Genomic DNA, 25477 nt, shown 5'->3' on the forward strand with positions numbered 1-25477 from the left:
AGAGGGCTTGTCATATACAGCCTTTATTATGTTAAGGCATTTTCCTTCTATACCCATTTTATTAAGTGTTTTAATCATAAATGGATGTTGTATCTTATCAAATGCTTTTTCTGCATCAATTGATATAATCATATGATTTTTGTCCTTTATTTTGTTTATGTGATGTATCACATTGATGGATTTGCGTATGTTGAACCATCCTTGTGCCCCGGGGATGAACCCCACTTGGTCGTGATGAATAATCTTTTTAATGCATTGTTGTATTCGATTTGCTAGAATTTTATTTAGGATTTTTGCATCGGTATTCATCAGAGATATTGGTCTGTAGTTTTCTTTTTTTGTGCTGTCCTTACCAGGTTTTGGTATCAGGGTAATGTTGGCCTCATAAAATGAGTTAGGAGTACTGTCTCTTCTTCAATTTTTTGGAAGAGTTTGTGCAGGATTGGTATTAGATCCTCTTTGAAGGTTTGGTAGAATTCACTAGTGAAGCCATCTGGTCCCGGACTTTTGCTTTTGGGAAGGTTTTGGATGACTGATTCAATTTCGTTACTGGTGATCGGTCTGTTTAGATTTTCCAGTTCTTCATGGTTCAGCCTTGGAAGGCTATATGTTTCTAAGAACTTGTCCATTTCTTCTAGGTTGTTGAATTTGGTGGCATATAGTCCTTCATAGTATTCTTGGATGATCCTTTGTATTTCTGTGGTGTCCGTGATAACTTCCCCTTTTACGTTTCTGATTTTGTTAATCAGTGTCTTCTCTTTTTATCTTAGTAAGTCTAGCCAAGGGTTTGTCAATTTTGTTAATCTTTTCAAAGAACCAGCTCTTTGTCACATTAATTTTTTCTATTGTCTTTTGTTCTCTATTTCATTTAGTTCTGCTCTAATTTTGTTATTTCCTTTCTTCTGCTGACCTTGGGTTTTACTTGTTCTTCTTTTTCTAGTTCTTTAAGGTGTAACATGAGGTTATTTATTTGGGAGTTTTCTTGTTTCTTGAGATAGGCCTGTAATGAGATAAATTTCCTCTTAAAACTGCTTTTGCTGCATCCCAAAAATTTTGGTAGGATTTATTTTCATTGTCATTTGTTTCTATGTATCTTTTGATCTCTCCTCTAATTTCTTCTTTGACCCAGTCCTTCTTTAATAGTATGTTATTTAATCTCCATGTATTTGTGTTTTTCCCTGCTTTCTTTTTACAGTTGATATCCAATTTCAAAGCCTTGTGATCAGAGAATATGCATGGTATGATTTCAATCTTCTTAAATTTGTTGAGACTGATTTTATGTCCCAATATATGGTCTATCCTTGAGAATGTTCCATGTACACTAGAAAAGAATGTATAGTCTGATGTTTTAGGATGAAGTGCTCTATAAATGTCAATTATGTCCATTTCATCTAATGTGTCATTTAGGGCTACTATTTCGTTATTTATTTTCTGTTTGGATGATCTATCCATAGCTGTCAATGATGTATTTAAGTCCCCTAGTATAATTGTGTTTTGGTCAATTTCTCCCTTTAGTTCTGTTAGTAGTTGCTTGGTATATTTCGGTGCTCCCTGATTGGGGGCATAAATATTGATGACTGTTATGTCTTCTTGTTGTACACTCCCCTTCACCATTATGAAATGTCCATCTTTGTCTCTTGTTATCTTTTTCACCTTGAAGTCTGTTTCATCTGATATCATTATGGCTACACCTGATTTTCTCTGGGTACCATTTGCTTGGAGTGTCAATTTCCACCCTTTCACTTTGAGTCTATGCTTGTCCTTGTAGCTGAGATGTGTCTCTTGGAGACAGCATATGGTTGGGTTTAGTTTTTTGATCCAATCTGCTACTCTGTGCCTTTTTATTGGTGAGTTCAGTCCATTTACATTTAGGGTGATTATTGATATGTGAGGATTTCCTGTCATTCTATCTTTAGTTTTCTGGTAAGGCTGTGTCTCCATTGTTTCTTTGCCTTTTGTTGTTGTCTATTATTTCTGTGTGGTGGTATTCTATGATGTTTCCCTCTGTTTCTTCTTTTATTTCAGTATATATTTCAATTCTGGATTTATTTTGAGTGGTTACCCTTAAGTTTATGTAAAAGAAAGTTTGATATTTAGAGTATTCCATTTTCTTCAGCATGCTTACTTTCTCCATTCCCATATTCCGGTTCAGGCCTTTACTCTCCCTCTTTTTGAGTTTTGGTTGCCACAAATTGTCCCTGTTGATGGTGGTCGAATAGCCTCCTTTAGTATTTCTTGTAGTGCAGGTCGTGTATTAGAAAATTCCCTCAGCTTCTGTATGTCTGGAAAGGTCTTTATTCCTCCTTCATATCTAAAGGTTATCTTTGCTGGATAGATTATTCTTGGCTCATAATTTCTCTCTTTCAATAGTTTGAATATTTGGTTCTACTCCCTCCTAACTTGTAGAGTTTCTGCTGAAAAATCTGATGATAATCTAATGGGCTTTCCTTTGTAAGTTACCGTCTTCTTTTCCCTGGCTGCCTTGAGGATTCTTTCTTTGTCGTTGATTTTAGACAGCTTCAATACAATGTGCCTTGGAGAAGGCCTGTTGGGATTGAGGTGTTCTATTTGCTTCTTGGATTCAAGGGTCCAGTTCTGTCCACAAATTTGGGAACTTCTCATCGACAATTTGTTTGAATATATTCTCTGTTCCTTTCTCTCTTTCTTCTCCTTCTGGTATGCCCATTATTCTTATATTGCTCTTTCTGATGGAGTCTGAAAGTTCTTGTAGAGTTCTTTCATTTCTTTTAAGTCTCAAGTCTCTTTCTTCTTCTATCTGTGTCATTTCCAGGTTTCTATCTTCGATGTCACTGATTCTTTCCTCCATCTGGTCAACTCTACTACCTAAGCTGGTTATTTCATTCTTAATTTCTTCTATTGAGTTCTTAATCTCCAGAAATTCTATTTGGTTCTTTTTTAAAATTTCAATCTCTTTCGTAAAATGCTCATGCTGTTCTTTGATTGAGTTTCTGAGTTCATTTAACTGCCTATCTGTGTTTTCTTGTATCTCGTTGAGTTTTTTCAGAACTGCAATCTTGAATTCTCTGTCATTTAAGTCACATATTTCTGTATCTTTAAGTGCCTTCTCTGGAGATTTTTCACTTTCTTTCTGAGCTATCTTGTTGCCTTGGTTATTCATGGCGATTACTGGTTTACTGTTTCTCTTCCTAGACATCTACAGGAGTGACTTCTGCAACAGGTTGATAGGAAGAGGTCTTTCTTTTGTTTTCCAGTACTTGTTGGTAGAATGTCTTATTATTTCTCCAACTGCAATTTATTTTTCTTCTCCCACACAGTAGTGCTGTTTTCTCTGCACTATTCCTGCTTCTTACACAATGGGGGGATTTCCTGGGAGACGAGCTTCTCCTCTGTTAATAGTTCGTCTAGGTCACAGGGCGCAGTGTCCCGGTGGGTATGCGGAGAGCTTTTGATGTTCCAAAGCTCTTCCAGCTCCTGATTCAGAGCCCGTATGTTTTAGCAGTTCTGTTTACTCCTGCAGGGCTCTGCCCAGATAGGTGGGGTCAGGGGGGGGTGGTGAGCTGTGAGAGGTGGCCCAGAGCAATGGCGGCGACCACCACCACAGCCGGTCCTGCTTCCACGGCTCCCTCCCCTTTGCCAGAACTAGTTGGGCTGTGAATTTGTGTCTGAGGCCCACAGTTCTCAAAACAGCAAATTTTCTGTTGTTTTGATCTGACACTGCTACTTTTTCGCTTCTAGCACGGGGCAGGTGGGGGCGGGGCGAGCTCTGGGAGGGGAGGGAGGGGTCGGCTAGTCTCAGTGCCTAAGGCTCCGTTCTCTGCTTGGCAGTGAGGGCTTAAACCACCGTTTTCAGCCTTTTTCCCTCAGTCTTTTCTCCGAGGTCTCTGCCGTGAGCGTTGGGTTCAGCTGTGGTATATGCTGTCCCCTCAGCCCTGTGGCGCCCAGGCGGAGCCCTAGCAGTCCGATCTCCCGCAGCTGCGGTAGTTCCGGGAAGCAGCGAGCTCCGAGCACTGAGCTAGGTCTGCGTCCTGCACCCGCGCGGCTTCGTCTCCGCGCACACTTCTCCCTTTCCTCCTCCCTCCACTCGCGCGAATCTCCCACCTGTAGGTGATTTCAGTCAGTAGTGGACCTCTTCGTCTTGCCTGTCTGCTGTGCAGGGAGTCCTTTGTGGAGTTTTTGTTGTTCGATTCTTTGTAAATTCCAGGGGAGCTTTACAGAGGCTCACCTCACACCGCCATTTTTCCGGAAGTCAATTTAACCATTATTTGAGAGGTTATTCTTCCTGGTGCTTAGCTCTTCCGAAACGTATACTGGCTAGTAAGGACCTCACTTTTTTTTTTTTTTAATCTCGTAGTACTGACTCCTTATAACATTTGTGAGGACTTTTGGATCTCTATTTGCTGAATCCGTAGTGGATCAATGTGGTTCTACCAATGATAGCATGCACAAGAGGTAGAGTGCTGTGTTTACTGTTAAGCGGCCTTGAAACTCAAACCACAAGTTTACCCTGGTTATTTCAAACATACATTCCACCTGAGAAGTTAGTTGAGAAATATACTCTCTTGTGGAAAACGGAGCTGGAAATCATTTTCATTAAGATGATTCATAGTACAGCAGTAAATATGCCAGAATTCTGTGAACACACCATAACCAGAAGGTGTCACAATCATCACTGATGTGATATTTGTATTATGGAATTATAAGCTGCTATCTGTTTTGTTTTTTCCAAATTTGTTGCAATAATCACACTTAATTCTTATAGCCTTCAGTAATATTGCAGCTGTTCCATTCATTCATTCATTCATTCATTCAAAGATTTACTGAGCATCTCCTTTGTGTTATATCCCACGTGTAAACAAACTTGAAAAAGGCTTTGATCTCAGAATTTACATTGTAACTTGGGGCTGGGCACCAAAGGGTAAAGACATAAACAAGATAATTTCAGATAATAAGTACTTCCCATATCATCTGGGACAAAAAGCAAATAAACAGCAATGGCTTTGCCAATGCCTACATCATCTGGGCATCCTCCCAGTCCCCTGTGACCTCTCTAACCTGATCCTGATCCTGTTTCACTTTCTGACTCACCCGGCTCCAGCATCACTTACACGTCCCAGGCGTCTGAGGCCTTTGCACGTGCTGATCCTTGTGCAGAGCTCTTCCTCCTATACCCACCTGGCGCACGCCTCACCTTCAGGTCTTCACTCAAACGTCAGCTTCTCAGTGACATCTTCTTTGAGAGCACTCTGAAATTGGAATCTCATTCCCGCCATAGCACTAGCTATTCCACGTCTTTGCTTGTTTTACTCCCTGGCACTTATGACTATCTAGCTGTTCATTGTTTTTTCACTATCGCCCTCCAGAATGTAAGCTCCATGAGGATCACCGCTGCATTTCCAAGAGCCTAAAACAGTCATATAACAGGAGGAGGCATTTAGTAAAATAAGAGAGACTATGGGAGTAACAGGGGGGTGGGACACACAAAAACTCTGTTGGGTTGAACTGAGATATCCGTTAGTATTCAAGTTAAGGTGTCACATAAGCCATAAGATATTGAAGTATATTTAAGGACTTCAATGGGAAGGTTAGGGTTGAACATATGCATGTTTAGTTTCATATAGAATATACAATAAAATCTCAAATAATTTAAATCTGAATGTCTCAGGTCCTATACTGTCAGGAATTTCTCTGTGATTCTTCCTCAAAATAATTCCTAGTATATAGGGGAATATTACTAGCCAATTAGCCTAGAAACTTCAAAACTGGTTGTGTGAAACAATATCCCTGGTAGTGAACTCAAATGTCCTCAGTCATTTAAAAGCAAAAGCCGGTTCAATTATGGGCATATAGAGTCATACACTTTAGAAAGATTATCAAATAGCAATGAAATTTTATCAATTTTGTCAGATAAGTCAAATAATCAGTCCCTCTTATACTTGAGTTAATTGAGGTTTACTATTACTTTCTTTTTCTAGAACCTATATTGGATGGCCCAAAGGATAATTTAGAGAGAGTACTTGTGCTGGCTCTTAATGACATGTCTACAAAATGCATAATTTTACATATCTCATTGAGTCCTCTTGTGAGGCGAGCAGGTTGAATAGTTTCATTCACATTCTAGATACATATATGAGGAAACTGATTGAGAAGGTAGATTTAATTTGCTAATGCTCACACAGCTCTAAGTAGTGAAGCTAAGACTCAAACTCAGATTTCTGACACCCTACCATGTTAACCAGCTCTCTAGTTGTGGGTCCTTGATACATCTCTCACAGTATCATTTGTAACTCGGGCTCAATTTTTTTTTAACTGACATATTGAATTCCCTTGGAACTTAGACAACTTCTAGTTCTGTGACAACTCCACCAGATTTCCTCTTGGTATTGCCTCAAGATTCTCCAGATTCTCCCCCAAAGTCTTTCATATGACTAGCACCTTTCTCTGTTCCAATTATCTGCTTTTAATTAGCTATGCAGAATCAAAGAATGTTAGAGCTGGAAAGTCCCCAGGGTACCTTCTCATTTTACATGTAAACAAATAGGCCCGTAGCAATTGAGTGGTTGTACTAAATTATAAAGTCTGCCTCTCCTACTACATCACACTTCCTCTTTCATAATTCCTAAATGAAGGGCTAAGACGTGCCCCCAAATTCTAGGGATCTCACGTATTTCAGTTTTGTTCCCACTGTCTATACATTAAAAATAATTTATTCTATTTGCCTAAATTATATTTCTTTTGAGTGAAAATTAATAAGACCAGGTTGGTGTCAATACTATTTATGCCTCAGAAAAAAAATAATATTTTTTTCTTCCCCTCTCCCCCTACAGAAAGTTCTCAGGAACAAAAGCCAGAGTATTCAGACAGTATTAAGGTAAATGTTTCTCAGTAGCCTCTCATTGGTATGTATGGTATCTAGCTGAACATAACCCAGTTTTCAAGGTCAAATCAGAGACTGGGTGGTGCAACTTATGGGACATCAGGAAGCATCCTCTATTTACTTTCTTCATGTTCACATCTGTCTGCCTGGCTGAAACCTGTCCGTGGTACCCAAGAAATCTGGAATCAAATTCGCACCTTAGAGTTATAATTCCTTGCTTACGTGCACAGAATACACCACTGTTCCTCCTTAGCACCTAAATACAATTCCATTCCTTAACTCTGTTATTGCAGTTTCTGGAGAAAATCTTAGAGGGAGTGAGTCACTTGGCCCTGTCTAGGGCAGGTAGACCCAAGTGCGGGACTTGGTGGAGGCAGGAAGGGACTAGAACCTTCAAAAATGAAGAATGGCTTGCAGGAAATGAGTGCTGATCCCATCTAGTTCTCTGTATTCCTAAGATTGGAGTGTTTAAAGACAGCTATCCAAAAAGCTCATTACTCCCCAGTGTAAACTCAGGAAATTTCTCCTCTTGTAATCCTTTATAGAAAGTTTCCAGTGAGGGCTGAAACTGCAGATCCTTCTTTTTTTTATCACTTTGTTTCTTGGTTCAATTTAATCCCACCTTTAATCAAGTCTCCCCACCCCCATGCACACACAATCCATCAACTATCCAGTCACTTGTCATTATCAGAGCAATTTTCAGAACCAAATCTTACAACTCATGCTTAACTTTTGCCAAACCTCCAAAAATGCTGGCTTAGCTCCTCACTTAACCTAACCCTCCTTTATGAATATAAACATCTAAACATCTATTCAAGAAACCCAGACTCTACTTAGGCCGTATTTTCCAAGTGAAATTATATGGGTATAATAGGGAGACAATCTGATACAGGTGAGTCCCTGTGCCAAGCTGCATTGCTGCCTAATCCGGACCCTTTTGGCTCCTTGCTCTTTCCCTCACTTCCTGCTTTTCCCATGGTGAAACTGTGCGTATGCTTGTTAGCCAGCCTAGTTCTGAGTAAGGTGGAGCAAGCACATTCCACACTTTATACCTCACTGATTACAGCTACATACCTACTGTGAATAACTACTGAGGATTCTGAAAAATGAATAATAGCAGGAATCTGGGGAGGGACATCAGACCTCAAAGAACAACCAATACCAGGATGAGTTTCCTGGGTTTTTTTCCTTCCATACTGGTATCTTCTAGCTTCAAGTCAGGGCAGTTCAAATCCTGGAATTACATGAAGGAAATGCACATAATAAAGTTTCAAGAGAAACCATTGCTTTCTTACCAGAATTAGGAATAAAATCTTATAAAGTGAGAAGTGGGGAAGCTCCCTTTTTTCCCCCCCTCTCTTGGCCCTGCCTGGAGGCAGATTTCAGTCATGATGCTGCATGGCAATGGCAGCAGAAGCTGCTGAGGCACTTAAAACTGTGAAAGAAAATCCTTCTCTCTGAGCAGAAGAAGTAGGAAAAGGCCTCCAGTAACCCGAATAATATTAGGAGCAAACCTGCTACTTTTTCCTCTGCTTTCTCTAGTCATTTCACCCTAGACATGGATACAGTCTTGGGATGTGTGAGACAGAACACAGGGAGAGTAGAACTATAGCATCCTAGCCATACAACCAACAAAGGGAACTTATAAGAGTTAGAGACACTGAAAGATATCAGAGAAGGGATCTCAAGAAAGATTCTCTACAAATTTGTTTGTAAAGACTCTCCTGAGCTGTGCATTCATGAAATTGATGTAATATATATACGCAAAAGACTTTGAGAACTTATTATAGTTGTAATAGTGGTACATACAGAAGGATACTAAAAAAATAAAATAAAAAATAAAAAACTGCCAAGACTTTGAAAACGGAATTTGTATTGGAACTACAGCAATAGACGGCAGGGTAGAATGTGTGGTCTGAAACTAAGTGAGTAATTACCTACTTAAGAAAACAAAGAAACAAACAAAAACAAACAAAAAAACCCCAACCTCCTCCAGAGGATTGAACAATTGTTAGAATCTCATAAATTGTTTAAAATGCCCAGGATAAAAATCCAAAATTACTCAACATACAAAGAAATAAAAAAATGTCCACAGCTTCAAGGGAAGGAACAAGAAATGCCAACAGCAATGTGGCCAAGATTTTGAAACTTTCAGACAAAAACTTTAAAGCAGTAATTATAAAAATGTCCATGAAGTAACAGCAAATATTCTAAAATTTAACAGAAAGATAGATGTCCTCAGCAGAATTTAAGTATATTTACTCATCTCAGTCACTCATCTCATCTGCTCCCTGCTTTCAGATCAGGGATTCTCAACTTCTAATTCTTACACATTAGAGTTATGTGGGAATTTATTTTTAAATATCAGTACCTGCCCCACCATCAGAGGTTTCAATTCAATTGGTGGTATGAATTCCAGGGATTCATATATGTATTTTTTAATTTCCACAGCTCACCCTACCATGCATCCAATGATGAGAATCAGTGCTTTAGATAGTCTTTGCTTCATTCTATTCCTCAGGTATCCTGTTTGAAATATCTTAATACATATGCTGCCTCAAGTCCTCTTGGAGGAACCATGGTAAACCCTTATAAGAATGTCTGGTGGTCTTTACATAATATATACACAACATATTTTATGTTGCATGTATTTAGGCCTTACTTCATTGATTTTTCACTTCCTGTTTTAATTACTAGTATAGTATAATATCCTCAATGAAGCCCAGCCATCTGTCCCAGACTATTTTATGCTTTTGTAAGAAAATTGCTGCTGCTTCATTCAAAGAGGTGATAAAGGCCTACAGAGTAAAGGCAGTATCTGAGCCACGTGCCCTGCCCTACCAGGTCCACACAGTCACTTTATTGCTCTAGATCTCAAAATAGCTAAGATTTCCATAAAAGGAAATTGGAGTTACTTAGTGAACACCCATTTTCTTCCTCTCCTTATCATTGCCTCTATTATTAGAAAATAATTTATAAATTATTATAATTTAACTAAAGGAGGGAGGAGGCAGACAGAGCTGCCATTTTTTGTGACTTTGGTCATCATTTAATGGTAGCCAAGATCCATAGCATCAATCCTCGATATCATAATTGCCACACACACAAAAAAAAAAATCTTGAGCCTATGTCTCAGAGAATAATTCTCTGAGACTGTCTCAGAGACTGCAGTGCACAGATATTATTATGAAAGATGCTGCAATGGTTGTACTAGATCTCTTGAGGATTTCTAGGCATCTGTAGAGTATAGTGTCCAACAAAAGACTAAGTTAAGTACTTTGCTTTGTCTTGGCAGTTTATCAGCATCTTTGAAGGAAACAAAATTATCCGTGGCAGTGTGAATACCTCAAAAGAAGCCATTTCAGGTACGAAATATACTAACCTTTTAATATGCCTGCTGGGATGAATGGCTCCTCCCACTTACACCTATTATCAATATGAGATTGAAATCATATTCTTACTGTTTATATGGATAGCAATTTGCAGTTTATCATGCAGTTCTCTTACTTTAACTCAAACCAACGGGAGGGTGATAGATAATGGAACTAACATTTATTAGGTAATAGCTATCCCCATTTTTATTAATGAGAAAAACTGAGAGTCATTAAGGAGTAAAATGACAGCAGGTTACTCAAAGTCACTCCATAGCACTTAAGCTGCTGAGGTAAGATTCAAACACAGATCTGCCCAACTTCAGACCCTAAGCTTTCAACATAATCATAGTTCACACACTCAAATGTTCACAGGAGACAGGGTAATATAAATAAGAACACTAGGTTGAGCTAAGGGTTTATGTTCCACTGGAGATGGCATGTCCCATCTAAAGGAGGCAGCAGCTACTCAGGTCCAATCATTGACATGCTAGATTGTTGCCAGGTCTTCCAATCCAGGTTTTAGCATTTTTCAAAGGAAGCTAGAAATGGAAGTTTTATGTGAAAATTCCTGACTTTTAAATTTTATCAAATAAGTCAAAGCTTTTGTGGAACACTATGTGGACCAAAAAAAAAAACTTTGTCCATATCCCCTACACTGTACTATTCCCTCTCTGCAAATTAAAGCCCCAGTTTACAAAAAAGGAAATGGAAGTATATAACTGCCTGACACTGTCAAAAAATGTACAGCTTTCAGGGCTCAAAAACAGGTCTTCTGATTTTGATCCTACAATCTTTCTTCCTTCCATAATGTAGTTCCATGTAGTTGCAATTGCATTCCAGAAAAGAGGCCCACGTTGGGTAATAACCAACGATAGCCTATAGTTTTGCTGTGAAAAAGAACAATTAACTGATAAAGATAAGGATTCACTATTGTCTCTGGGAATGAGCCTCATGTATGCTAGGACATCAGCCACCCACCAGTCCGGAACAAGATGCTGGAATCTAATAATGAAAGCAGATTTGGGGCAGTGTCCTCAGTGTGTTTCCAGGAATTGCTCTGCATTAGAGACACCCAGGCAGGATATTTTTTTAACAATGCAGATTCCAGTATCCTCTCCAAACTAGCTAACTGAGTAGTGCCTAGAAATCTGCATTTTTTTTAGCAGACACTTTTTACCTCTCCAATGAGAATTGCAGAAATCTTGCAACAATGCCTCTATCATGTTAGTAAAATTTATATCTTGCTTTTTCAGAATGCACATCTTTCTCTTTCAGCCATGCTTTTGTCTTATTTGCTACAGATTGTAGTCTTTTTGTTTTTAATTCTAATGTCATTTAAAAAATAATAGTACAGTTAAAAAACTAAACTTTTTTTTCTTTATTTATAGCTAAATTTACTGTGAGCTATTTTAGCTTTAACCATAGAAGATTATCTTGCCAGAAAAGATACGTTTAGGTAACTGCAAGAGGTACAGGATTTTGGCATGTACTGGGATTAAGAAAATATGGGCTTTTCTGTGTGTGTTTTCATGTCCTATCACATCTTATCATAAAGTTTCATAAAAGTACATAAATGCTCTCTTCTATATTTACATGTAAAATAATTTTTTAAAATTAAAATATATTCTCTAAGAGTCCATGTGCTGCATAAGTGGTGCAGAAAAAATGAATTCAAATGAATACTCTTATCTCACGTGACAAAAAAACATTGCTTGAAGTTAGTCAACTAAAAATTTACCCCAAATTGATGAGAAATTATGGCAATTTTAGTGCACTTCTGCTTTCACTTGAACACTCTGAAACACACACCCTCACTATATAGAGTTGAAATTTACTTCCCTATGTGAGTATAGCTTATCAGGCTTTTTCACAGTTTTCTGCTAGAAAAAGAAAGGCATTCTTTGCACACCTGACTAGAGAAGCATCAGAGTGCAGTAGGTATAATGATACCACAAGCATCAGGAAGCTGGACTGTATCCCAAACTTGGCCACTCGTGTGATCTTAGGCAAAGTATTTGACATGACCAAGACTCAGTGTCCAAAAAGGGAAACATCATTCTTCCTGTTTCCTTCACAGGAGTGTTGGAAGGATCAAATCTCAAAATAATCTTTGTGTGTTTTTAAATCCATAAAGTATTTTATGAATGTCAATTTATAAATTCTAAATCATCAATTCTCTAGTATGACTATAATATTAAAATGTCTAATAGCCATATTACTTTTTTTGCTTTATCCACAGAAACTCCCAAACCCAGTATTTCAGAACAAGGATCTAAAATGCTGGCAAAGGTATCTTCAGCTCTATCAATGGTATTTTCTCGAGCTAACACCAATGTTTCCAAATCTTCGTCACCACCTCACCAGGAAGAGCACTGAAATTTCTATACCTGATAAAACTTTGCTTACTACCCTTGAAAAATAAAATATTTTTTCAAGCATAACATACTGTCTTATAAGATGATTCATATAATATTGAGCAAATAAATAAATAAATAAGAGCAAAAAAAAGTAAAATATAGGCCTGGGTAAGGGAAGGGTTTGATAAATGCTTTTGCTGAGCATTTTGATAAGTATTTGGTAAGAAGATGCTGAGTGCTAGCATTTAATGAGGAAAAAGGGGCATGTTTGCCCCAATATCTAAGGATCTTGTTTAAAAGATCTAAAAAGGTGGACCAAACAGCCAGAACGTCAGTCATCACCATTGTTTACCTGAATGCTGATTCATAATTTTATAAGGAATGTGATATTTTCTCTTTTGTCTAACATTTTATTGACAGTAACCAGTGCTAAAGCAGAAGCAGCTGAGAAAATTTTGCTTTACAAAATTTGATTTTCTGTTGTAAAGTTAATCAGTGATGTTATGACAGGGAGCTCCAGAGAAAAAGTTGTGAATATACAGCAGAATGTTTACATTCCAATCATAATGAAGTTATTCAATTAGTATTATGATTTAGTTTATTCATAATAATCTCATAAATTATTTGATCTCAAATATCAGACAAAATCACATAACCTATAGATGCAAACCTTTTCAAAAATGACAGTTGATGAGAAATGACTGGCAGTCCAGTTCAAAATTATTTTCAGGAGGTCTTCTGGTCAAAATGGCAGAGTAGGCAAATGCTGTGCTTGCCTCCTCCCGTAACCACATCAAATTTATAACAAAATCACAGAACAACCACACTTGAGAACCATCTAGCTGAACAGAACTCCTACAATAAAGGATATAAAGAAGAAGTCATGATGTGACAGGTAGGAGGGGCAGAAACGAAAAATAGATGGGTTCAACACCCATGTGTTGCATTTAATAAGCATGGGGGATATCTCGGCTACAGAAGTCTCCCCTGAAGAGTAAGAGGCCCTACCCCCACACTGGGGTCCCAGCACAGAGCACCAGTGCTGGGAAGAGGAGTACCCACAACATCCGGTTGTGAAAATCACTGGGAATTGAGTCTGGCAATATGGAGGGTTGCTGGAAACCAAAGTGTCCTCTTAAAGGGCCCCAGCACAGACTCACTTGCTCAAAAGCACTTGTTCAAAGCTCCAGGAAAGAGAGAGCAGCTCGAAAGTATCAAGGATATATGGAGAGAAACTGAACTGTCTGGCTTCAGGGCAGGGCTGCAGGGCAGCTCTCTCTGGGACTAAAGTGCTAGCACGTGCTATTGTTCCTTTGTTGAGCAATCCCCCACACAGCCTGCAAGCACAGACAGGTGCCAAATGTGAGTCCCATCAACTTGGCTAACACCATGTTCCCTTTATCCCCACCCTGGTGATTCCCAGAGACTCCACCTACCCAATCTATGCACTGGCCCAAACATCTTTTAGAGGCTAATCCACATAAGCTGCTGACTACGCCCATGCTGCAGACTTTCCTAAAATTTCTCAAAGGTCCACAAACCCCAAACAAGTAGCGGCTAAATTCAGTGTGTGTGCTGTATCTCTTGCTAAGTAGCCCCAAGCCCAGCACCAGTGGTAGTCAGCCTTGGTTCAAGCATAACCTCTCCAAGGTGCCTCCAAGCCCCACACAGTCATGTACCACAGATCACTGTAGCTCCTACATGGTGGCCCCAGACCAGACAGCAGCTGACCTTTGCCTGCACAAGAGCCCCTCCCAAGAGGTCTCAAAACCAACACACCTAGTGGCCAGCCTCAGACCCTCACACAATTAGCACCAGAAATATAGGCCCAAAGAGTGGACACGGCAGGCACTAAAGCCCCACTAAAGTGAAGCCCACTCTGTGGTGTCAGCCCCTGCACAACAGCTCATCCACTGTAAGAGCCAGTCCTTACAGCCTGTCATCCTGGTGGTCAATCCTACCCGCTGATGTGCCAACAGCAACCAAGGCTCAACTACAATAGGATGGGGCACACAACCCACACAAGAGACAGAGCACGTGGCTCAGATGAACAGGGAGATTGTGTCACTGGGTCCCACAGGACACCTATTACATAAGGTTATTCTGCCAAGACTGGAAGACATAGCAGATCTACAAGATGCACAGAAACAAACACATGGAGGCAGCCAAAATGAGGAGAAAAAGAAACATCCAAATGAAAGAAGAGGACAAAACTCCAGAAAAAGAATGAAACAAAATGGAGGCAAGAGTTCACCAGACTGGTTATGAGGATGTTCAGTGAACTTACAGGAAGAATAGACAATCTCAGTGAGAACTTTAACAAAGAGATAGGAAAATAAAAAAGGAGATAGAAAACATAAAAAAGAACCTGTCATAAATGAAGTACACAATAACTGAAATGAAGAATACATTAGATAGAACCAATAGCAGATAAAACAGAGGATTGAATCAGCAATTTGGATGATAGGGTAGCAGAAAACACCCAATCAGAACAGTAAAAAGAAAAAAAATAGGATAATGTAAGGGACCTCTGTGAGAACATCAAGCCTAACGACATCTGTATCATAAATATACCATAAGGAAAAGAAAGAGCAAGGAACTGAAAGCGTATTTGAAGAAATAATGACTGAAAACTCCCTAACCTGGCCAAGGAAATAGACATACAAGTCCAGGAAGTGCAGAGAGTCCCAAACAAGATGAACCTAGAGGTCTACACAAAGACATATCATAATAAAATTATTAAAAATAAACATTTTAAAAGTAGGAAGAGAAAAGCATTTAGTTACCTACAAAGGAGTCCCCATAAAACTGACAGCTGATTTCTCAAACAGAAATTTTGCAGAAGGGACTAGCAGAAAATATTCAAAGTGATGAAAAGTAAGAACTTACAACCAAGACTACTCTACCCAGCAAAGCTATCATTTAAAATTGAAGGAAACGTAAAGAGCTCCCCAGAGAAGAAACAGCTAAAGGAGTTCATCACCACCAAACTATTATTACAAAAGAAATGTTGAAGGGACTTTCAAAAAGAAAGAAAAAAATATATATGGATAAGAAGATACTACAAAGAAAACAAATTCTCACTGACAAGCAAATAACTAATAAAAGCAGTGGATCAACCAACACTAAAGCTAGTATAAAGGTTAAAAGGTGAAAATAGGAAGACCATGTGTAATAACAACAGTAAATTAATGGACATATGAACACACACACACACACACACACACACACACAAATATGTGAAAAAATGACAAACATAAATATGGAGGGGGTGAGTAAAAATCGTACTCATAGTAAAAAGTGTTTGAACTTAAGTGACCATCAACTTAAAATAGTCTGCTACAAACATATCTTGGGATATATGAAGCACATATATCCCAAACCCAAACCCAAAATCTACATACATGACAAAGAGAAAGGAATGCAAATACAGCACTACAGAAAGTCATCAACATACAAGACAGCAAAAGAATAAAAAAGGAAGACAGAAGACCTACAAAAAACAATGAGAAAACAATGAATAGGTTGACAATAACTACTGTATTTTGCCATGTATAATGTACACTTTTCTGTCCAAATTTGTGAGGGAGAAATAAGGATGCGCATTATACATGGGTAGTACTAATTCAATACCTATACAAATGTTTTTAATTATTTTATTTATGCGTAAGAGTTAAAAGCATAATAATAAATAAATGCTAAAGTTCCTCTATGATAAAAAAACAAGTACCTAAATATAAACATATACAAATTTAGATTAAAATGAAAGATTTTTTTTTCTGAAATTTTGGGCCCAAAACATGGGTGTGCATTATACATGGGAGCTCATTACACACGGTAAATATGGTCCATACCACGTTTCCCTGAAAATAAGACCTAGCCAGGCTATCACGCTAATGCCTCTTTTGGAGCAAAATTTAGTGTAAGACCTGATCTTATTTTACCATAATAAAAGACTTGGTCTTATATTAATTTTTGCTCCAAAAGACGCATTAGAGCTGATTGTCTGGCTATTTCTTATTTTTGGGAAAACAGGGTACCTATCAATAATTACTTTAAATATAAATGGATTAAATGATCCAATCAAAAGATGAATGGATAAAGAAGATATGGTACATACAAGGTCTGACAATTAAGTTCACGAACTCATCCTAAAAAAAGTGCTATATACCTTATTGCTGAATACCACTACGGTTACCTTGAAGTACTTTCTTTGGGAAGCTATGCACTGACACCAGTGCCTAGTCCACCCTACAAAGCAATTTTGGAACTCTTTTTCTGGAATGGCCATCAGCCATCATCATATTACCCATGATATCCTGAATGTCATCAAAATGTCTTCCTTTCAATATTTCCTTTATCTTCAGGTAAAGAAAGAAGTCATTGGGGGCCAGATCAGGTGAATGGGGGGGGGTTCCAATACAGTTATTTATTTACTGGCTAAAAACTCCCTTACAGACGGTGCTGTTTGAGCTGGTGTATTGTTGTGATGTGAGAGTCATGAATTGTTGGCGAAAATTTTAGGTCTTCTAACTTTTTCACGCAGCCTTTTCAGCACTTTCAAATAGTAAACTTGATCAACTGTTTGTCCAGTGGGTACAAATTCATAATGAAGAATCTCTCTGATATCAAAACAAGGTTCGCAACATCACTGCAACTAGCTTACAAACTTGTCATCAGTCCTCCTATATACAGTGGAATATTACCCAGCCATAAAAAGGATTGTATCATTTGCAACAACATGGTTGGACCTAGAGGGTGTTATGCTAAGTAAAATAAGGCAGACAGAGGAAGACAAATACCATATGGTTTCACTTATATATGGTATCTAAAAAACACAATAAATAAACAAACAAAACAAAAACAATCTCAGATACACAGAACAAACTGATGGTTGCCAGATGTGAGGAGGATCGTGGGGATGGGTGAAAAAGGTGAAGAGATTATAAGTACAAATTGGCAGTTACAAAATAGTCATGGGGATGTAAAATACAGCATAGAAAATATAGCCAATAATATTGTAATAACTATGGATATGTGTTTTCAGGTGGGTGCAAGGCTTATCAGGGAGATCACTTTGTTTAAGTTACATAAATGTCTAACCACTATGCTGTACACTTGAAACTAATATAATATTGAATCTCAACGATAATTAAACATTTTTTAAATTTCTTAAATAAAAAATAAAAAAAATAAATGTTTTGTCCCATGGTGGGGTGGGGGGAAAACTGCTTTTCAGAGAACTATTTCTCCCAGTGTGTATAAATTGACAGTCGTGTTGAAAGTAACCTTACAGATGTTATCCAAATCACTGATGTTCCCCAGCCTTAGATATCGCAAAATTTTAAGCTGCCTTTTAACATAACAGAAGATTTTACTGTAAAATTTTGTATCAAAGCTTTTATCCGTGTTTTCAAATGTTGATAAGAAAATTATCAAATTTCCAGCAGGTGAAATACATTCTTTAATACAAAATTTTGTATCAAAGCTTTTATCCTGTCTGACTTATTTCACTCAGCATTACACTCTCAAGATCCATCCATGTTGTCACAAATGTTCCTATATCATCTTTTCTTACCGCCGAATAGTATTCCGTTGTGTATATATACCACAACTTCTTTATCAATTCATCTATCGAAGGACATTTTGGTTGTTTCCATGTCTTGGCCACTGTAAACAAAGCTGCTGTGAACATTGGAGCACACGTGTCTTTATGTATAAATGTTTTCAGATTTTTGGGTAGGTACCCAGGAGAGGGATTGCTGGGTCATATGGTAATTCTATTCGTAATTTTTTGAGGAACCTCCACACTGCCTTCCATAGCGGCTGCACCAGTCTGCATTCCCACCAACAGTGTATGAGGGTTCCTTTTTCTCCACAGCCTCTCCAGCATTTGTTACTATTTGTCTTGTTGATGATAGCCATTCTGACTGGGGTGAGGTGATATCTCATTGTGGTTTTTATTTGCATTTCTCTGATGATTAGTGATGTTGAGCATTTTTTCATATGTCTATTTGCCATTTGTATGTCCTCTTTGGAGAAATGTCTCTTCAGGTCCTCTGCCTATTTTTCAATTGGGTTGTTTGTTTTTTTGTTGTTGAGTTTCATGAGTTCCTTGTATATTTTGGATATTAGCCCCTTATCGGAGGCACTGTTTGCTACAATCTTCTCTCATTCAGTTGGTTGCCTCTTTATTTTGTCGATGGTTTCTTTTGCTTTAGCACTTTCTTATTCTGTCTCGGATTGCCCAGTCAGAGGGAAACCAGCTGACATGTCCTGAGACAGCCCTCTAGAAAGGTCACATAAACGTCTAGGAGTAGATTTTCAGAGGCATGCCAAAAATCACAAGAGAGAACTTGGAAGTGACTCCTACCCTAGCAGAAATAGGAGACAACTGCAGTTCCAGCTGATACATTGATTGCAGTCTTTTGAGACACCATCAGTCAGAAGCACCCTGAAAATCTGCCTGGCTTCCTCACTGATACAAACTGTGAAATAATAAATGTTTGCTGTTTTCAACCACTAAGTTTCGGAGTAATTTACTAGGCAGCAATAGATTGCTAACACAGATTTTGTTGCCTGAATGTGGAGATTGCCATTACAAAAACATAAAATATGGGAATAACTTTGAAATTGAGCAGTCGACTTTGAGGGCAGTGTTAGTAAACACTTAAAGTGCCTTGAACGTGCTGTTTGTAGAATTTTGGACTTTTGAGTGTGCTGTGGGTGAGGGGTTACAGGAAAGTGAGCAACATCTCTTTGAAAAGTAGAAGAAGGGGAGTCCTTGTTAATTAGTGGTAAAAAGATTAGCACGCTAAACTGGATTGTACAGAAAATAGAAAATGTGCTTAATGAATCGGGTGACCTCACTAAAGAAATGCCTAAGAAAAGTTTTGAAGGTACAGCCTTTTTTTTTCCTTCTACTAATACTGAAATACAACAGAAAAGAGGTAAATTGAAAGAAAGACTTAAAAAGAGCCAGAACTTCATTGTTTAAAAAATCTTCAGTCTCTCCAAGACAGCACATGATGCTAAAATTAAAAAAACACCAAATGAGAAAAGGTCTTTGGGCCTCCCTAATTCTATTTGCAGGAAGCAGGCTATATTTGTTTAGTTGCAAAAGAGTAATGCTTTTCATGCAAAAGCAAACATGACACACAGGGTGAAGATGTCACATAAGGCGCACCAAGTATCCAGAGAGCAGATGTTACTGCAAAAGGAAATTATTCCTGGGCCTTGAGACATAAACAAGGAGCTTCCGACATTTGGATAGATTTTAGAATTCTTATGGACAAGCGACTGCTTGTTGCATCCCCCCCTTTTAAACTAGAATGTCTATGGCAGTTATCCTATGCAGATAACAAGTCCTTTGGGTGCCCTGGTTCTACAGATTGAGAGGAACTATAATTAAAGAACTGTACTTTAAATTTAAAGGGCTTCATCCATGTAGGGATCTGATTTAGATGAGTTGCTTCAATAATGGGATAAAGAGCTCTCTAAAGAGAAAGATATGATATATATCAGAGAATCAAATTGTCTTGAGATGGAAAAAAAGTTTGTAAAAACTATTCAAACTACATTAATTTCTTAAAGGCATAAGGAGAAAAATGTAAAGTTTATAACACTTTGAAATAAAAAGAAACAGTTAATTTTTAACCTAAAGTCAGGAAAAAATGATAAACAAATTCGTCCATTGGTATTCTTAAACATAATTTCTTCCAAAGTTGCAAAAATAAATCATTTTTATTTTATACCTCAAAATTGCGTCAGTGCTAGATTTCTCAAACATTAGAGGTGGCAATTTGCTTCAGAGTAGAATTAATGGAAAATATAAATAAAGATTATGTGAAGCAATTTTAAAGAGGAGTTACTTGGAGATTATGACTATATTATGAAAATCTTAGTATTTTATTTAGAAATAAAAGAGAAATAAAAGATATATAGGAAAATAAAAAGGCACTTCTCCTTAAAGGTATATATTTTTATAAAATGTTAATATAAATATACTTTTAAGAATAAGAGGACTGTAAATTGGTGAAGCCACTATGGAATACAGTATGGAAGGTCCTCAAAAAATTAAAAATAGAACTATGATCCAACAATTCCACTTCAGGGTATTTATCTAAAGAAAATAAAAACACTCAAACAGACATATGCACTCCATGTTTATTGAAGCATTATTTACAATAGCAAAGATATGTGTCCATTGATGAATGAAGAGATAAAGAAGATGTGATACACACACATGCATAGGCACAGGGTGAAATATTATTTAGCCATAATAAGGAATGAAATCTTGATATTTGCAACAATTAAATGAGGGCATTACGCTAGGTGAAATAGTCACACAGAGTAAGAAAGCCACAATTTTGGAAGAGATAAACTTGACCAGCATGTTAAAGAGGCAAGGTCCCAATAGGATTAGCCCAAGGATAATGAGAAGTGGAACGAGTAAAGGTGAGAGAACAGTTTAACTAGGCTCCCGAAGACTGAGAAAGGCATCCCTGGAGGTTGTAAGAGGAAAACTGCAGCTCGTACAATAAAGATATTAAGAGGAGCTGCAGGAGTCTGGGGTTAGTTATGAGTAGTTATCAGGCCTGAGAGAGTGACACATCTGTCTGTTCGAAAAGGAGCTTAAGGTCTTCAATCAAATCACGGGAACAGAAGCAATAGCACTTTTTTGTGTGTTTTTTTCTGGGGAGTGCTGTGGAGACTTTAATAAAACAGGGAGGGTTGAACTCGAAGGGTAAAAAGGCCTGGGCATAGGAAATGTGTGACCATTTTCCATTGTGGTGACAGAAGTTATATTTGAGTCAGGCAGTGTTGTAGTAAAAGATAAGTCAGTTGGATGGGATTGACTGTATGTTGAGCCTGATGACATGTAAGATGTGGAGGAGACAAACAAGATACATAGACTTCGCAGACAGCAAATGTGCGGCCCCCATGGTCCCAATAGATGGAGTGAGAAGGGTGAGGAGGGAGCCACCCATTAAGGGGAGAATAAGAGGTTGTGGGGTCCCAAATCCCAGTGTTCAACCCCGTGAACACGAGTACGAGAGATGACTTTCAGACTGGGCGTCCCCAAGACTGGGTGGATCTGGACCCCTGGGGCAAGAAGAACCTTCTGGCCTAGCGCTAGGACTTTCGTGGAACCGAAGAACAGTGAGAGAGAATCAGAAGGTCCGATCCACGAATAGAAGGTTTCATTCACCCGATGAGAATTTGGCCTGCTGTTGTCTGGGATGTCAGCAAGGAAAGGGAGAAAGTCCCCAGTGCATGCTTCTGGCAGGTTTGGGAGGGTAGCCGGAGAGCGTATCAAGCCCGGGGGGAGGGAGAAGAGAAAGAGCAGGGACGATCGTGTATGGCCTCATGTATGGACTGAACTCAGTTAGTGGCGTTGAGCTGGAACTACAGATCTGACCCAAGGGGGAGAAAGTGGTTATGGAGTCAATCTCGGGAAAGGGCTGGAAGCCTTGCAAAAGAGTAGTTTATAGCTTTAATAGACTTGATTTTGCAAAAGATAAACTTGACCAGCAAGTAAAAGAGGCAAGGTCCCAATAGGATTAGCCCTAGGATAATGAGAAGTGGAACGAGTAAAGGTGAGAGAACAGTTTAACTAGGCTCCCTAAGATTGAGAAAGGCATCCCGGCAGTTGTAAGTAAAGAGGAAAACTGGAACAATTAACTGTATTTGTCCTATTGATTGAACCTCCCTTCATCCAACTTATGTTCTTGCTGTGTGTGTGTGTGTGTGTGTGTGTGTGTGTGTGTGTGTATTAGAGAGAGACAGAGAGAGAGAGAGAGAGAGAGAGAGAGAGAGAGAGAGAGAGAGAGAGAGGACATCAGAAAAGATTTTGCCAAATGCCTTGCTGAAGTTTTTTAGTCAAATTTTGAAATAATTTAATGGTGAGGCATGATGTTCTTTGTTTGTCGCAGATCAGAGCAGATGGATCAAGAGGATAAAAAAGATGAGGAAGGGATGTTGGAAATAATGGCGGCATGACGTGAGCCTCTGTAAAGCTCCCCTGGAATTTACAATGAATCGAACAACAATAACTCCACAAAGGACTCCTTGCACAGCAGACAGGCAAGACGAAGAGGCCTACTACCGAAGTCACCTACAGGTGGGCGAATCATGCAAGCGGGGGAGGAGAGAAGGGAGAAGTGTGAAGACAGAGCCGTGTGGGCACAGCACACAGACCTAGCTCAGTGCTCCGAGCTCGCTGCATCCCGGAACTACCGCAGCTGTGGGAGAGGGAAGAACTCCGACTGCTAGGGCTCCGCATGTGGCCCACAGGGATGAGGGGGCAGCATATAACACAGCTGAACCCAACGCTCACGGCAGAGACCTTGGAGAAAAGACTGAGGGAAGAAGGCTGAAAACGGTGGTTTAAGCCCTCACTGCCGAACAGAGAACGGAAGCCTTCGGCACTGAGACTAGCCACCCCTTCCCTACCCTCCAAGAGCTTGCCCCGCCCCCACCTACCCTGTGCTAGAAACAGAACAGTAGCAGTGTCAGATCAAAAGAATAGAATATTTGCTGTTCTGAGAACTGTGGACCACATACACACATTCGCAGCCCAACTAGTTCCGGCAAAGGGGAGAGAGCTGTGGAAGCAGGACTGGCTGTGGTGGTGGTCGCTGCCATTGCTCTGGACCACCTCTCACAACTCACCCCGCCCCTGGCCCCACCTATCTGGGAGGATCCCTGCAGGAGTAAACAGAACTGCAGAACTATATGGGCTCTGAATCTGGAGCTGGAAGAGCTTTGGGACATCACAAGCTCTCAGCATACCCACCGGGACACTGCACGCTGTCACCCAGGTGAACTATTAACAGAGAAGAGCCCATCTCCCAGGGAACCCCCCCACTCTGTGAGAAGCTGGAACAGTGCAGAGAAAACATAGCACTACCATGTGGGAGAAGAAAAATAAGCTGCAGTCGGAGAAAAAATAAAACATTCTACCAACAAGTACTGGAAAACAAAAGAAAGACCGCTTCCTATCAACCTGTTGCACAAGCCACTCCTGTAGAAGTCTAGGAAGAGAAATAGTAAATCAGTATTTGCGATGAATAACCAAGGCAACAAGATAGCTCAGAAAGAAAGTGAAAAGTCTCCAGAAAAGGCACTTAAAGATACAGAAATATGTGACTTAAATTACAGAGAATTCAAGACTGCAGTTCTGAAAAAACTCAACGAGATGCAAGAAAACACAGGTAGGTAGTTAAATGAACTCAGAAACACAATCAAAGAACAGCATGAGCACGTTACAAAAGAGATTGAAATTAAAAAAAAACAACAAATAGAATTTCTGGAGATTAAGAACTCAATAGAAGAAATTAAGAACGAAATAACCAGCTTAGGTAGTAGACTTGGACAGATGAAGGAAAGAATCAGTGACATCGAAGATAGAAACCTGGAAATGACACAGATGGAAGAAGAAAGAGACTTGAGACTTAAAAGAAATGAAAGAACTCTCAAGAACTTTCTGACTCCATCAGAAAGGGCAATATAAGAATAATGAGCATACCAGAAGGAGAAGAACGAGAGAAGGGAACAGAGAATATATTCAAACAAATTGTCGATGAGAACTTCCCAAATTTGTGGACAGAACTGGACCCTCGAATCCAAGAAGCAAATAGAACACCTAGTTACCTCAATCCCAACAGGCCTTCTCCAAGGCACATTGTATTGAAGCTGTCTAAAATCAACGACAAAGAAAGAATCCTCAAGGCAGCCAGGGAAAAGAAGACGGTAACTTACAAAGGAAAGCCCATTAGATTATCATCAGATTTTTCAGCAGAAACTCTACAAGCCAGGAGGGAGTGGAACCAAATATTCAAACTATTGAAAGAGAGAAATTATGAGCCAAGAATAATCTATCCAGCAAAGATAACCTTTAGATATGAAGGAGGAATAAAGACCTTTCCAGACATACTGAAGCTGAGGGAATTCTCTAATACACGACCTGCACTACAAGAAATACTAAAGGAGGCTATTCAACCACCATCAACAGGGACAATTTGTGGCAACCAAAACATAAAAAGGGCCTGAATCGGAATACGGGAATGGAGAAAGTAAGCGTGCTGAAGAAAATGCAATACTCTAAATATCAAACTTTCTTTTACATAAACTTAAGGGTAAACACTCAAAAAAAATCCAGAACTGAAATATATACTGTAATAAAAGAAGAAACAGAGACAAACATCATAGAATACCACACAGAAATAATAGGCAACAACAAAAAGGCAAAGAAACAATGGAGACACAGCCTTACCAGAACACTAAAGATAGAATGACAGGAAATCCTCACATATCAATAATCACCCTAAATATAAATGGACTGAACTCACCAATAAAAAGGCACAGAGTAGCAGATTGGATCAAAAAACTAAACCCAACCATATACTGTCTCCAAGAGACACATCTCAGCTACAAGGACAAGCACAGACTCAAAGTGAAAGGGTGGAAATTGATACTCCAAGCAAATGGTACCCAGAGAAAATCAGATGTAGCCATAGTGATATCACATGAAACAGACTTCAAGGTGAAAAAGATAACAAGAGAGAAAGATGGACATTTCATAATGGTGAAGGGGACTATACAACAAAAGGACATAGCAGTCATCAATATGCATGCCCCCATTCAGAGAAAACCGAAATATATCAAGCAACTACTAACAGAACTAAAGGGAGAAATTGACCAAAACACAGTTAAACCAGGGGACTTAAATACATCATTGACAGCTATGCATAATAATTTTTTTTTTAATTAAATTTATTGGGGTGACAATTGTTAGTAAAATTACATAGATTTCAGGTGTACAATTCTGTATTACATCATCTATAAATCCCATTGTGTGTTCACCACCCAGAGTCAGTTCTCCTTCC

The 25477-nt window shown here is 38.9% G+C and overlaps 1 protein-coding gene across 5 annotated transcripts in view; it reads left to right on the forward strand.

Annotated features, from left to right (window-relative positions):
* The window catches only part of LOC109439475 (fibrous sheath-interacting protein 2), a 40067-nt gene extending 16883 nt beyond the window's left edge, over positions 1-23184 (forward strand). For 2 of the 5 annotated variants that reach the window (XM_074321459.1, XM_074321460.1), the window contains exons 4-6: positions 6807-6850; positions 10152-10221; positions 12470-12671. In XM_074321459.1, coding sequence (XP_074177560.1) covers positions 6807-6850; positions 10152-10221; positions 12470-12606 — 251 coding nt within the window. In that variant the 3' untranslated portion in view covers positions 12607-12671. Of the gene's footprint in view, positions 1-6806; positions 6851-10151; positions 10222-12469; positions 12672-22522 lie in introns of those variants that run through there. The other 3 variants (XM_074321461.1, XM_074321462.1, XM_074321463.1) reach the window with 2 other exon arrangements.
* Positions 23185-25477: the final 2293 nt, after the last annotated feature.

The sequence above is a fragment of the Rhinolophus sinicus genome, linkage group LG16 (assembly GCF_036562045.2).
Source record: "Rhinolophus sinicus isolate RSC01 linkage group LG16, ASM3656204v1, whole genome shotgun sequence".
NCBI classification, from domain to species: Eukaryota; Metazoa; Chordata; class Mammalia; order Chiroptera; family Rhinolophidae; genus Rhinolophus; species Rhinolophus sinicus.